This window comes from Alligator mississippiensis, chromosome 4, assembly GCF_030867095.1.
Source record: "Alligator mississippiensis isolate rAllMis1 chromosome 4, rAllMis1, whole genome shotgun sequence".
In the NCBI taxonomy this organism is placed as follows: domain Eukaryota; kingdom Metazoa; phylum Chordata; order Crocodylia; family Alligatoridae; genus Alligator; species Alligator mississippiensis.
Window position 1 is genome coordinate 82,624,820 of NC_081827.1, and position 13,652 is coordinate 82,638,471.

General features: G+C 45.4%; 1 protein-coding gene across 2 annotated transcripts in view; it reads right to left on the bottom strand.

Moving 5' to 3' along the window:
- Positions 1 to 12,847, bottom strand: part of RASSF9 (Ras association domain family member 9) — a 38,580-nt gene extending 25,733 nt beyond the window's left edge. Inside the window, exon 1 of one of the 2 annotated variants that reach the window (XM_014610933.3) lies at positions 12,640 to 12,847. In XM_014610933.3, coding sequence (XP_014466419.1) covers positions 12,640 to 12,686 — 47 coding nt within the window. In that variant the 5' untranslated portion in view covers positions 12,687 to 12,847. Of the gene's footprint in view, positions 1 to 12,045; positions 12,159 to 12,639 lie in introns of those variants that run through there. The other variant, XM_019480943.2, reaches the window with a different exon arrangement.
- Between the last annotated feature and the right edge of the window lie 805 nt (positions 12,848 to 13,652).

Sequence of the window (13,652 nt, forward strand, 5' to 3'; positions counted from 1 at the left end):
TTGAAGTATTCCTGTAGATAGCTTAAAATGCAATGAAATTAATTCCTCTAGCATAAATGAGCCTCTCTGTAAGCTCAGTTAAATGCTTCCTTAGTTCTGACGTAAACAATTTTCAACAATAAAAAATCAGTAGACACCAAATCTCTATTTTGCATGGATAACTAGGAATTCAATGAGCGACCTGTTGAAATGAGGAACATTTCAAATGTATGCCAAAGAACACCATGTAAAAAGTTATCGTAAAATGGACTGGAAGGGACCTGGAAAATCAAGTCTGGTCCCCTGCCATAGGCAGGAGGTTAAGTCAAAAAGCCTGGGGTGCTTACTTTTCTCCACGGCTAAAGACAGACATTACACACAAACCAGTTTAAGCGATCAGAAACTGGTTTAAACCTGTAACAGAACAAAAGTTCAGTGCACATAAACCAGTTTCAAAATGGCCAAAACTGGTTTAAGATAGATCTGATACTACATTCAACCAGGTTTAACCGATTTGGCTCAAACTGGTTTATGCAATGTCTGTCCCAGACCTCTTGCTGGTTTAAACCAGACATCCCCAGCATACCAGCATGCTCTCTGGGCTGGGCTCTCTGCTCCAGCCCAGCGCTGCCACGGAGGGTAGGGGGGAGACTAACCCTCCTCCTTGCCCAGTCCTGCCTCAGGGGCCATGGTGCCCCGCTGCTCCAGCAGCAAGGCAGGAGCACCCAGAAGACCCATCTTAGGTCTCTCCCCGTCCCACCGGCAGAGGGGAATTAAACCCCACTCTGGCCAGTTCAGCCCAGATTGGCCATGCCCCACAGCACACTTCCCTGCAACAAAGGGCATGCTCTAGCACCCCCCAGCTCCTGGCCTGAGCAACTATATGCATGTGCCCACATTCTCTCTGGACTGAGGCATGTCTGCCCTGTTACAAACAGGTTCAACCTAGGCAGGTTAGACTAACCTGCAAAGGTCGATTCATTTCAGGCTCTGGCTTTTTGAATGTCTGTCCCTAGCCCAGACGGAACCAGAATTTTAGTATCATTAGTAGTTAGTTTTATTAAAGTAATTATTGAAGGAACTTGTTATTGAAAGTGAAGACTTCACATTTTGATTTGGACGTGGTTGGCCCTACGCTCATTTCTTCTCTATACACTCACCTAACAAAACCACCACGTAAAATATTAGAACCATGTGCCCATTTTACTTTTTTTCCTTCTGAGCGAGTTAACATTTAAAGCTAATAGTGGAGAACACTGTGATGTGAGCCTTCAGACATCTGAAAGATTCTCAATGAAGCATGTGAAAATGAAAACAGCCAGCTGTGGTTTCACCCTTGTATGTGTGAATACACATAAGAGAGTGATCTACAGGACTGAGCCAGACTGGGAACAAGGAACTCCCACATTCCAGTCATACCTCTCTTACTGCCAAGCTTTTTAATATTTTGCACAACTTTACAAACATTGCCTAGTTATACATTTGACTATCACCATCACATTTTGAGAGCAGGAAAGTGAAGGTCAGCCTGCTTGTCAACTGTCCAAGGTCACAAAGCAAATCACCATCATTACCATGACTTCAATATGTCTCCTGATCCCTTGCCCATCCTTTATATAAGCAAAAATATTCAAAAAAGGGTCTAGTGATTGGGGTCACTTAATTGGAGACATTCTAATAGAAATTAGGTTCAAAGCACCTTTTACCTTTTCCCCTTTAAATGGAATAGCTTCAAAACTGAAATCTTTCAAAGATCACAGGTTTGAATTCCTCTTGGCCCTAACTTTTACATCTCTCACACAAAGAAGTGGAAAATGAATTAGTTGTGCTACAAATGCCCGTGGTTCTGATGTTTCACAGGTTGTAATGGATGTTACTGCTTCTGTTTGTCAATGTGTGTGACAAATTTCACTCAACTTTTGATAGTCATTGCTGAAAAAGAGACATGGAACTGGAATACCAAGATAAATCAGGCCAGATATGAGCTGGACGAGCAGAAAGGAAGAGTAATACAGTATTTATCTATGTTATGGCTACTTCCTCACTTAAGAATTACATTGAACTGTGGCTTTTAAAATACATATGCTCTGAAAAAGAGCATGGTTTGGTCTTAATTGAGCAAGCAATAAGCTGAGGTGTCTATTTTCCTGCAAAGCTAGTCTATTGGCTAATATCTTCTTCTGAAACTTGTTTGATCCACCTGTTGTATCATGCCTAAATTTCAAGTCCCCATTGTAGTGTTAATTAGGGTTCCTAGAAACCACATAATGGTAAGAATAGTGTTAAAAATAACTCAGTCAAGTCATCCGGCCTGGGAAAAAGTCTTGCTTTCCAATTCTAGTTCTGACACTAATTAGGTTTGTAGTCTTGGAGAGATCACTTAACTTCTTGCCTGTTTCCTCATCCAGAAAATACCACCATTAATCAATATTTACCTACTTACCATTCAAAGAATTTGCAAGAATTAATTACTGTGTGTGCATCTACATGTGCACTTTACTGTGCAATAGACTAATTTACTAAACAGTAAGTGTCACCGCCTGCACATGCATGGCAATTGGGCCTGTGTAGACTAATTGACAACACCGTCGGATATTCTCATCAGACACAGGTACTATCCAGTGACAGAGTAAGTTACTGTGCTTAAGCGCACATGCAGACAGTGACGTTGCTATTAATTTACTCTGGATCAAACTGCACCAGAGTTTATCCAGTCGCATAACTGCACGTGCAGGTGTGCACTGTTTGCACAGGATTTATGATTTTGATGTTTGCAAATCTAAAGTTTGAAATGTATAAAACACCTACATATATTTTGTAAACTACTATTACTCAACATAGAAATCTGATACAAACAAAGTAAGAGTTTCTGAGCAAAATAGTGTTTCTCAAATGGGCACTATGTGTATAACTATATATTACAAGCTTCTGAAGGATACCAGAGAGAAAGGACTGGGAAAGCAAAAGAAGAGAAAGGGCGAACAGAAGGGAAAGGGCAAGTGGGAGGGGCAGGGGGAGAGAAAAAAAAAATTAAGAACGTTACAATACTGCTTAGGTCACTGGAGAGGGCAGAGCATGATTGCGATGGCACAAATGCTACTTTTTGCTTTATCTATGATGTGGAATTAGAGAGTCCACAACAGTATAATATAAAAAAAAGAAACATCACCCAAAAGGTTGATAATCACTGGCACAACATAAAACAGTCCAAGTCAGGGGTTAACAACCTTTTAGAGCAGCATAGTATGTTTGAGACCCAGGTGCTGCCAGTCACCCACCCACGACCAAAAATCCCTGCTGCTCCGATTACCTGCCTGCTCTGTGATCCCCTCCATTGACAAAAAACCATGGCAAATGCCAACAGTGTGTGGAGCAGCAAGGGAGCAGAGCAGAAGGCTCTAAGTTATCACTTGCATGCGGCCCCCTTTAAATTGGTTCGTTCTCCCCACAGAATCACACATTCACAAGCCAGAGTCAAGCTCTTTGTGGGGCTGGATCCCACCTGTAGGCCATAGGTTGCCAGCCCTGATCTAAGTACACATGTGCAGAACATTCTATGGGTTTTAACACTATGATCAGCACTGACTTTTACAGGGACCAGAAAGCTAAAAATCCATCCCACCAGTGAAAAAAAAAATCTAATCCCCTTACTGAAATTACTATGGGTCGAATTCTATTTTACCTTTACAGGCCTAAGTGGCACTTACGTAGCCACTGAAGTGCCACTTTCGGCAGCAGTGAGGCTTTTAGATTCTATTTCCACCTGCGGCCAAATAGGCTCATCCAGGTACATGCAAAACTGTCAGAAGTGAGACTGAGAAGGAAGAGGGCAGCACTCCATTTTTCAGACAGACAGGTTTGTGGTTAGGGCACTTGCCCAGGGAAAGGATTTGAATATGCATCTGCAGACTAACAGCACCACCCACCAGGCCATGACCTAGGCATCATCCAGAGCAGTGTTTCTGAGCCTTTTAAGTACCCCCTAACTTCTGAACATTTTAATAAGTACCCCAACACTCAATTTTCCAGGGGATTTTATATTTACAGACTAATGTGTCCTATATGTTGGAAGAAGGGCAGTGTATATAAGGCCATGATAGGACAGATGTCTGATCTGGTGTGGATAGGGTTGCCACTTTTTACACCAAGGGTACACAACTCAAGTATGTACCTGGGCTAGAGGTGATGTTGCCCAAAGCTAGAAGCGGCAAAGCATGGCACACCAAATTATTACTGGGGGATTTAAAGTGCTGCAAGAGGGCAAGAGAGTGTGTTGGGGTATCCACGTACCCCCTGCCGATTCTCACATACCCCCAGGGGTACACATGCCACAGGTTGAGAAACTATGATCCAGAGCATGCTCTTGTCTCTTCTTGAAGTAAGCTCATAAGATAGTTAATAAGAGAAGATACATGGGGCCAGGAGGAGAAAAAGCCAGCAAGACTGGTGACTGAGCCAACTGTCCTGGAAGAGAGAAACTGCTCATAAGACAGAAATTATCTCACTGCTTTTTACCTACTATATCCAATTAGCATTAGATTCAAGTTGCAGAAAACCTGTCAAAAGACACAAAACCAGGGTTCTCCACTCTCTAGCCAGGTCCATAATCACTAGGCTATTGGGTTCAAAGGCAGGAGGCTGCTCAGTCCGTCATAGAATTTTTCCAAATAATAAATTGGGGGACGTGCACAGAGTTACACATAACTGGGCACTCCTATTTTGCCCTGGAGACTATGTGGCCATAAAACATCCTTTTGGGAAGCACAAGGTGAGCATAACAACATACATGCTGCTTATTACATATGAATCTGATATTTGATTTACTTTTACAATTAAAAACAAGCTAAATTGTAAGCTACCATGAGTCTTTTCTTAGGGAGGCATCATATAAATCTAATAAATAAAGTGACTAAAACTGCCCTGATGTTATGTGCCACTTACGCACATAAAGGTAAATAGGATTGGGTTCTATATTTAATGTATAGGATCACATATGTTGCCATATACATGTAATGTATTCAATCTCCTTTTCCTGTCCATACATGTGAAGTCATTATTTACCAACAAGAATCGTCTTTTATTGAAAACATTTTTCTTCATTTGAAGTGTACTTCCTCAGCCTGAATGGACATTATATTAGTGTTTCATATTAGCTTCAAGTTAACTTAAGTATTGCTCTTTCTCCAGATGGTGTAGTATTACACGCAAGTCTATCAGTCATTTCATTTACTGCAGTGGAGAATGAAATTGCCGTCTGCCCTCTTAGAGTAGTAGAATATTAACTCCTTAGAAATAAGGTTAGTGTTTTACCAGACAAATACCTCTTCCTGAAATTGAAGTGAGCAAATATGTACAGAGATTACTCAAAATGTTTGCCGCCACATCTATCCTTGGGACAAAGTGAAAAGTTGTACCACTAAATAAATTACACTATGAGTTTAGGGGCCTTTCTTTGGTAGTGGAACACTATAACTTGCACTTAGTTGTAGGCAAACAAATAAAATCAAACCGTACCACTCCAGGACTCTGAACACTTTCCCATTTCTAAAAGTGAACTTGAACTTCCTCTTTAGTGCTACATCTTCTCTACCTGACCACACACCAATTTCCAGATGTACTGAACAGGTGGTACCAATATGGCATAAGATAGGGCCCTGTCACACATTCATTTGCAACAGCTGCGAATCATTGGAATATTGTTAGGAAATAACCCTCACCTGAAAAAAATAACGTTGCAGTGCCAGGAGCTCACATGATAAAATGATTGAACATGGGTTTGCTTGCATTTTAACTGCCCTCAGTGACTGCATATACACATGCTCAGGGATGGGAGGGGGCATTTTAGAACAGTTCCCAGAGAGCCACTTTAATCAAAATGGCTCAATGTCCCGTGTATTAAGTCCTGCAGCATTTCAAAATGGCCACAAAGTGCTTTATCTAAAGCTCATTCAACAATGGAGCATTCCAATTGGAATGTGGAGCAGACTCAAATTTGAGCCTCTATTTTGTGCCGCAGCATATGCTCCTGCACATGCACTTTGTTGCAGGACACCATGTCCCCCTTTTGGCAAACTGCCCTTGCCCAGCTCCCGGTGTGCTGGAGCAGCTGGGGCACAAATGACAGAGTGGCAATGCTCTGGCTGGCAACCAAAGTGTGTCCCTGGAGGACCAAGCCTCCATTTTGTGCGGGCTGGGCCCCGATCCCGCCCTCGTCACCATGTGCGGCGGTGATTCCGATCCCATTCTGGCCGCCGTGGGCGAGCCGGGGTCGTACCGGACCCGTCTTCATTGCACACGGGCTGTGGCCAGCAGCCCGGGCACGCGGGGCTGGAGAGAACCGCGGGGAGGTTTAGCACACACGAATTAGAATTAGTCACAGAGGCGTAATGGTTGATTGAAAAGATTGTTTACTTACACCCAAAGATGGTATTGGTGTAGGCTGGACAGGTTTCCAGGCACAGCTCCCGCTTGAACCCTCATTGAAGGACTCTGACAAATCGATTGCTCCCACGGAGTTTGCTAGGCTCCAGGGGTCCGGTTAAGTTGGGTTCGAAAAGTTTCCCCGGAGTTACTTAGGCTCCACGGGTCCGAAGTTACAGGAAAGGGATACGTCTAGGATTGCGCTCGGCGACAGGGAGAGGCGAGAAGCAAAAGCTCCGTAGGCTTGGTTCCATTGCCTCTCTTGCCTGCTTAGGGGAGGCGCGTCGGGTCCACAGCACTTGGAGATCTTCACACAGAATCTCTCTCATCCTCCCTCCTCTGGCTTGGGCAGAAACTACCCAAGCCTTTTGTACGGCTAGCAAGCCAATCGCTAGCTGCCACGTGTGCCTATATTAGGAATTGGCCAATAACATGGCGCGAATCCCAATACAAATGGCGGGAACTTCTTTACAGCGTGTATCACTACGATGCAAAAGAGATGCACACTGCAAAGAAGCTGTAATCTGGCGGGAAATCCCCCGTTGCACCAGAGTTCTCTCTAGCAGCAGAGAACTCTACCGTGCAAAGAAAGTGACAAATTGGCGGGAAATAATTTAGCGGTGCCGAAGCACACACACAAACAAAAAATCACAACTTTGGGTTGTGACACATTTGTTCTGGAGCACACTATTGTAGCGTGCAGTGCAACTGCACAAGTTTGGTCTCTGTGCTGCAAATTTGCAGCACGGGGCATATTTTAAGGTTTCACGCACGCAGTTTGTAGTGCCACAAACCACACACGGTTGCATGTGGGGACACAGCCTCTGAGGGTGAGGTTACATGTCAGCTCATACTAAAGGCACTTGAAATGCAAGCACGTGTACTTTCAAGCTTGTCAACTTGTGTTATACCACTCTGGGCAAGGGTTAACTCTGGGCTATGCTACCTAGCTCATGTTAAAGTAATTTCAGTCTGCTCCATAGAGATAAAACAAGCAAACTATAGTCCTCAACCATCCCAGGATGCACTGCTTCCAGCCCTCCATCCCCCCCCCCCCCTCCACCCAGAGTAGGAAAAGAACCCCAGTGTCCTAGCTCCTAGCCAAATGAAAATTTAGGGTTAGTACCAAAGAGGTATGGCTTAGACAAAATCTTCAGCTTAAATGATGTACTACTCATCAACATTCTGCTTTCAGCAAGACTAACCATTCCAAGTAGGACGAGTGGTTGGCCCCTTTCCACTTCCACATCCGAGCCCATCAGTGAGCTAATCAGGGATCAAGGCAAAGATAGAAGTTAGCTTTGCCTGCATAATCAATCATATGGGTGCCGGGCTTAGAAGAGATCATAAGGGGAGAACAACAGTAATAAATATTAATACACATAACTAAAACCAGATTTGCAATAATAACACTTGATCATTACACATCATGCCCGCTTGTGTGCTGTACATAAATAAAGCATGCAAACAACTGTGGTAAACCTAGCACCGCAATGATAGGAGTTGTGCTGGCTGTTTCAAAAATGTTTTGATTCTGCTATTTGAGCTTAGCAGGCCTAAAACTGCAAAGGTGAGGGTGAGGAACTGCTGACACCTACACCTCTTAACTTTCCCTTTCCTGGCCTAAGCACAAACAACTCGGTGGAACTGGGCAAACTACTAGAGTCATACTAAAGTAAGGTAGGGTGCATGAAAAAAATCCAGGTTCTGGTTTCACCAAAGAAGATAATTCGATTTAAATGGAGAGAATCTTTGTTCTATGATTGAGATGATAATCATGGAATGCCAGGATAGTGAACAGCAAGTGGTTTAGCATTTTAGTACAAGGTGGGCATTTGTACACATTGTGGGACAAAAACGTATGTGTATAAATGCCCTTTGAGCCTAGCAGGATAGGCCCAGCATTGCAGGGAGAGTTACAGGAGCAAGGGACTACTGACACCAATGAATACAAATTTCAAAAGCACCTAAGGCTATGTCTATGCCATTAGTGGTGGCGTGTGCCAGTAGAAATGTCCTTGAGCATGCCCTGCCCATCCATTCCCATAGGTTTCAAACACAGAAATGTCCCAATGAGGTTAATGTAAGGGCCTCCTCTCACAGTTGAGTGGGAGTGGTCCCAAGAGATCTTAAGAAAAACTGTGGCCTCACTGACCCATTCTCAGGTTTAAACATATGAACAGGAACAGGCAAAGTGGAGCATGCTCCAGGGCACCCTGGACAGGTAGAGCCAGACCTTAAGTGATTCATGAGCTTAAGATCCATTTTTAAAATGCAGGGCCAGATTAAAAAGCATTTCAATAGGAGCTGTTTTGAAAGACCCCAGGAGTTGCCCATCATCTTTATTTCAGGGGTGTAGGTTGTAGCCGTGTTGGTCTAAGGACATAGGCAGACAGGGTTCTTTAGGTAAATATTGGATTTACCCGAAGAACCTTGTCTACCTATCATCTTTAGGCACCTAAATATCTTTAAAAATCTGGCCCCTAGGCAACATGGAGCCTTAGTCCTACTAAAAAAAAAAAAATGAATTAAATAAATGAGGCTTAGGTTCCTGCATCACTTAGTTTTGGTAAATGCTGGTAATTTCTAAACAGGGAGATGTTTTGTTTCTGCAAGCTTGCGAACCTTACTTTGTTAGGTCAATGCTATACATTATCCGTAAAGAGTTAGAATATTCCGTGCCAGACGCATATACTCTATTTCTTCACAACATTGCATTTCAGTAACCGCAAAGTCAGCATCTTTAAAAGAGTTGCCTAAAAATAAATCTTTTAGGTTCAACCATGCCATTTAGGCTTGACTTTGCAGTTTTGCTCCTGCAATGAGGGGAGAAAAAGCATCTGCTGCTTTACTTCTTTACAAAGTGCATCAGGCTTTCTTTGCGCGGTTCCAGCCAGGACATGTGCAAGTCACAGCTCTGCCATCTTTGAGGTGTCTTGTGCCAGAGGGGGCAAATGGAACAAGTGCTCATGTGTTCCAAGAACAATAATTACTCCCGACTGCTACACAGGAAACCCGAGTAGATGGCTCCTTTTAACCTCCCCACAAACAGAGCAAAGAGCATGCAGGCACATTTGAGCCCAGGGATTTCCCAAGAAAGTATAATAGGGACAGATTTTGGTGACAATTACCGTAGTTCCTCTGAAGCCAGAATAATGCTGAAAGGGGATTTATTAGGCAGCTAAACCAGACGCTCTGAACAGGATTCATTTCAGCAGCCCAAGAGAAGGGAACAGACTGTACCTCTCTTTATCCAAGGCAGCTGCTTCAGGAGAGGCTTTGGTCCTGAAGTAGTCTTATGCCCCATACACACCTCAGTGGCACAGGACGCAGGTTCCTTCTCAGTTTAAACACTTATCCAGAGATTTTTTTAGACTACCAATTCTTTTTTTAACTGTAAATTTAATCTCTGGAATATAAAAAGGTCAATACCATAGCAAGGGGAGGGCGAGCAGGGCAACTGCCCCGGGTGTTTAAGCAAAGGGGAGCCAAAAGGCAAGTCGCAAGTCAATATTTTGTTATAAATATTTCCAAAAAATTTGGCTGAAGTGGCCGATAATGCCACCAACAAATGCGGCGTGCATGTGTGCAACTGCAGCATGCACATGGCCAGCCCGGCAGCTTGAAGAGCAGTGTCCAGCTGGTGAGTCTGTTGGGGGGGGAAGGGGTGGAGGGAGGGAAGGGGCATGTAGGGGGGCAGATCAAGGCCCCCCCAGTGAGGGAGGAGTGGGACCGAGACTGGGGCAGGCTCTGCCCAGCTGGGGTGGGGCACAGGATGGAGCCACAAGCAGCTTGTCTAGGGGCCACGGGGGTGTCCCACCATTGCATGCACCCTCGGGTAAGCATGGGGGGGGGGCCGCATGTGCCCTCCGGATCTGTGCACAGTGCAAGGGTGGACTGCCACCGCGGGCTTGCCCCAGGCGCCAAGCTTCCTTGCTATGGCACTGTAAATCGTCTTTTTATTACATGGATGCATGTATCCAGCACAAAACAAGACTATAATTCTTGACTGATGCCTCTAGGCAATGCTCCAGTACTTACTCTCAATCACTACCAAAACAGGAAGGGAACCACGTACACCAAACCACCACTAAAATGAGAAGCCCTGTACTCCAAGCACAAAAGTCCTACTTCTTCATTTGAATTCTGGTTCTTGTATTGATTGCCTTTGTCTCGTCACCTGACTGCTTAGCTTCACCTTTCCTTTATCTATGAAATACAAATTCTCCTCTTCACTTGCCTAACTCAGCAGAGTTAAAAGGTGAAATGCTAGATAGAAAAAAAAGTTCTCAATCAACAATTATTTGCACTTATAGAACAATTTTGGTTTGCAAAAAAAACAAAGAACTGTATGGAGAATAAGTCTTACGACAATGCAGTGAAGTAGAACAAATACCCTTTTTAAAGATAGGCAAACTAAGGCACAGCCAACCAATAATGTGCTAGAAGTCCCGATCTGCTGCTACTACCCCCAGACAGCCTTCACTTAGAAAGTTAAGTAAGCTTTATTTGGGACAAATTTTGAAATAAGCTTGCAAAAATGGTAACTGCAGTAAGAAAGTAAATATTTGGAGGCCATGACATTATACTAGAGTTACAAGATCCATTTATCACCTCTGGAAATAGACCTTGAAATCTCAATCACAAATTTTATACCAAAAGCAAAAAAAGTTAAGCACATTCACTTAACTTCTGGGATCTGGAAATGGAATGAAAGTAGACTCAAGAAGAAGAACCCCCCCCCCCCCCCTTCATATTTAGTTGTTTGTCCTTTTGCTTAATTTACAGGACTTTGACATCCCTTCATTCCCACCACCATAAAATGCTGCTTCTCTTTGCTGCCCACAACATATTTTGGAATTAATGGTCCAACTACAGAGAGAAAACAGAAAGACTTCTTCACTGTCAAGTCCCTTGCAACTTTTGATTTGTTTTAAAAAGCTTTCTGTACTGACCTTCCTTCTACATAGACCTTCCCATCAACAGACTTGGTTAGACTGATGCAATTAATGCAAAGGGTACATTTCAAGTCTCCAAGAGGGAAACAAAACTTATGGTTGAATGGAAAGGAAGCATATTTCTGGCATTAGTTTTAAAACAGCTTGATGGCAATGCAACTTAATTGTTTAAATAGTAGGAAAAGCTTGTTTCAGGTCACTTTAATCCGATCTAAAAATAGTGCATCAGCATTGCTGGAGGTCCTAAATATAGACTTGCTTAAGCATTATAAAAGTGCACTTGCAAATACTGGGGTGGGTTACATCATGTTCCCAAACAATCCCCATCTTACAGAACAAATGAGGGGGGAAAAAATCATCCATAAACTACACTTTGTGGGGGGGAAGGAACTACAAACACAACAAGTGAGGGCCCAATCCTGTTCTCTATAAAAACAAGTCATCCCAAATAAGAAGGAAAGGGCAATTGCAGGATCATATATAATAAGGAGGGGGTGAGGGGGAAAGGAAAGGCAAACACAAACAGATCTTTGTGCCTTCTATAATCAGGAGCTTTAAAGCAGCATTAGACTTCTTGAGCCACCGCAAAGTCCCAGAGGGGCTAAAACACCAGTTCAACTCCAAGGAAACTTCCCCGTAACACTATGGTAGCATACCAGCACTTAAAAATAATCGCATAATTTCATACTAGGCCGTTTTCGCTCCCTTCACAGTAGATGCAGCTGGCATGTAGAAGCAAGTATGAGGATGGGAGGGGAGCGGATGAATCCCCCGAAAGGCGACTCTGCTTCTCCACCCAAACTTTGCGCAGCCACGACTGCCGCGCGCCGCCTCCCCCGCGGGCTCGCACCCCGCCCAGGGCGCAGCGCCCCCTCAAACTTACACGCCGAGGAGCGAGGGGGCTAGCCACGCTGGCAGGCTCCAAAACTTCGGGCAGCCGGGTACAGCTTCAGCCAAAAATATGCTGCAGGGACCTGCTGCCGGGGGGATCGAGCCCAGAGACCCACCGCCGCATCGGCCGAAGAAGTGGAGCGGGAGAAAGTCCGGGCTCTCCCCCCGCGCTCGCCTGGCACCAGCCCGGGGGGGGGTCTATCCGGGGGGCACCCTTCAAGCGCGAAGCGTGCCTCTGGCAGCTGCAGACGGCAGCGGAGGCTCTGGTGCAAACCCTCCCTCCAGCTCATCCAATTTGGGAAGTTTCAAAGGGGGGGGAAGGATTGTTCCCCAGCAAACAGGCTCCGAGAAAAGGGGACATGAGCACCCGCCGGCCCTTCCTCTACTGTACCTGGCCGTGTGCCGGGCTTTGAGCACGCTCCTGCCAAAGGGAGCCATGGTCGCCCCCGGGCCGGAGCCGCACCACGCAGGGGCCCCGGCTCCTGCCAGCTCCTTGCTAGTCCCGGAGCGTAGCGAGGCGCTGGAAGTTGTGCAATTTACAGCTAACTTGAAGCGGCGACGGCTGCACCTTTGGAGCCCTGCCCAGCTGCAGGCTTGAAAGGAGGCGTTTATGAGCAGGAAAAGCGCGGGGGGTGGGGGCTCGCTGGGCTATTGTGATGTAAAGTTATTTGCAGAACTCGCTAAACTTTCAGCCCTGCCACCCTCCCCTCGCCCCGCAAGGCAGCAGCTCCCTCCCGCAGCGCAGCCAGAAGGATTAAGGCTTTCATCGGGAGCCACCTCGGGTCAAGTGGCTCAGCTCAGACACCAGCCTTACTGAAGGGCTAAAGCAATCGGGGCTCGTGGACGGTGGTGGGATCTTTTCTTAGACCAATAAGCTTCTATCTTTTATTAGACCAACAACATTTTTGCAAAAAAATACCCAACCAAAAAAACCCTTTAATTGTAAGCTTACACCCGTCATCAGGCATGGGAGGAAAGATTGTAAAAGTTCAGGGTAGAAATGAAAGTTCATATTTCAGAGGATTTCACAGAGGCTTGAATGCCATGTGCCCCTAGAGGCTGGGGCGGGCACGGTGTGGTGGCGGCAAGCGGGGAGCTCCCACGGGTGGCCGCGGCGCTGTGGGTGGTGGGGGGTGGCAAGCACCGACCAGTGGTCAGTAACTACCCGCAGACGGGCGGCGATCACAGGTGGTGCTGCTAGTGTTGTTTGCACCTTTTCGTAGGGAGTGCATGTGCACCCATGTGCACCCCCTACACATCGCTAATGCATAGAAGGGTCAATAGATGGAAAAACCCTCTGGACAGCAGTTCTTAGGTAGTAATCCCAGCTCTTCTGTGAGGCAGTGATGATGCAAATTGCTGAAGGGCAGGCACCCAAGGACCTGCCTTTGCAGAGGCAGAGGA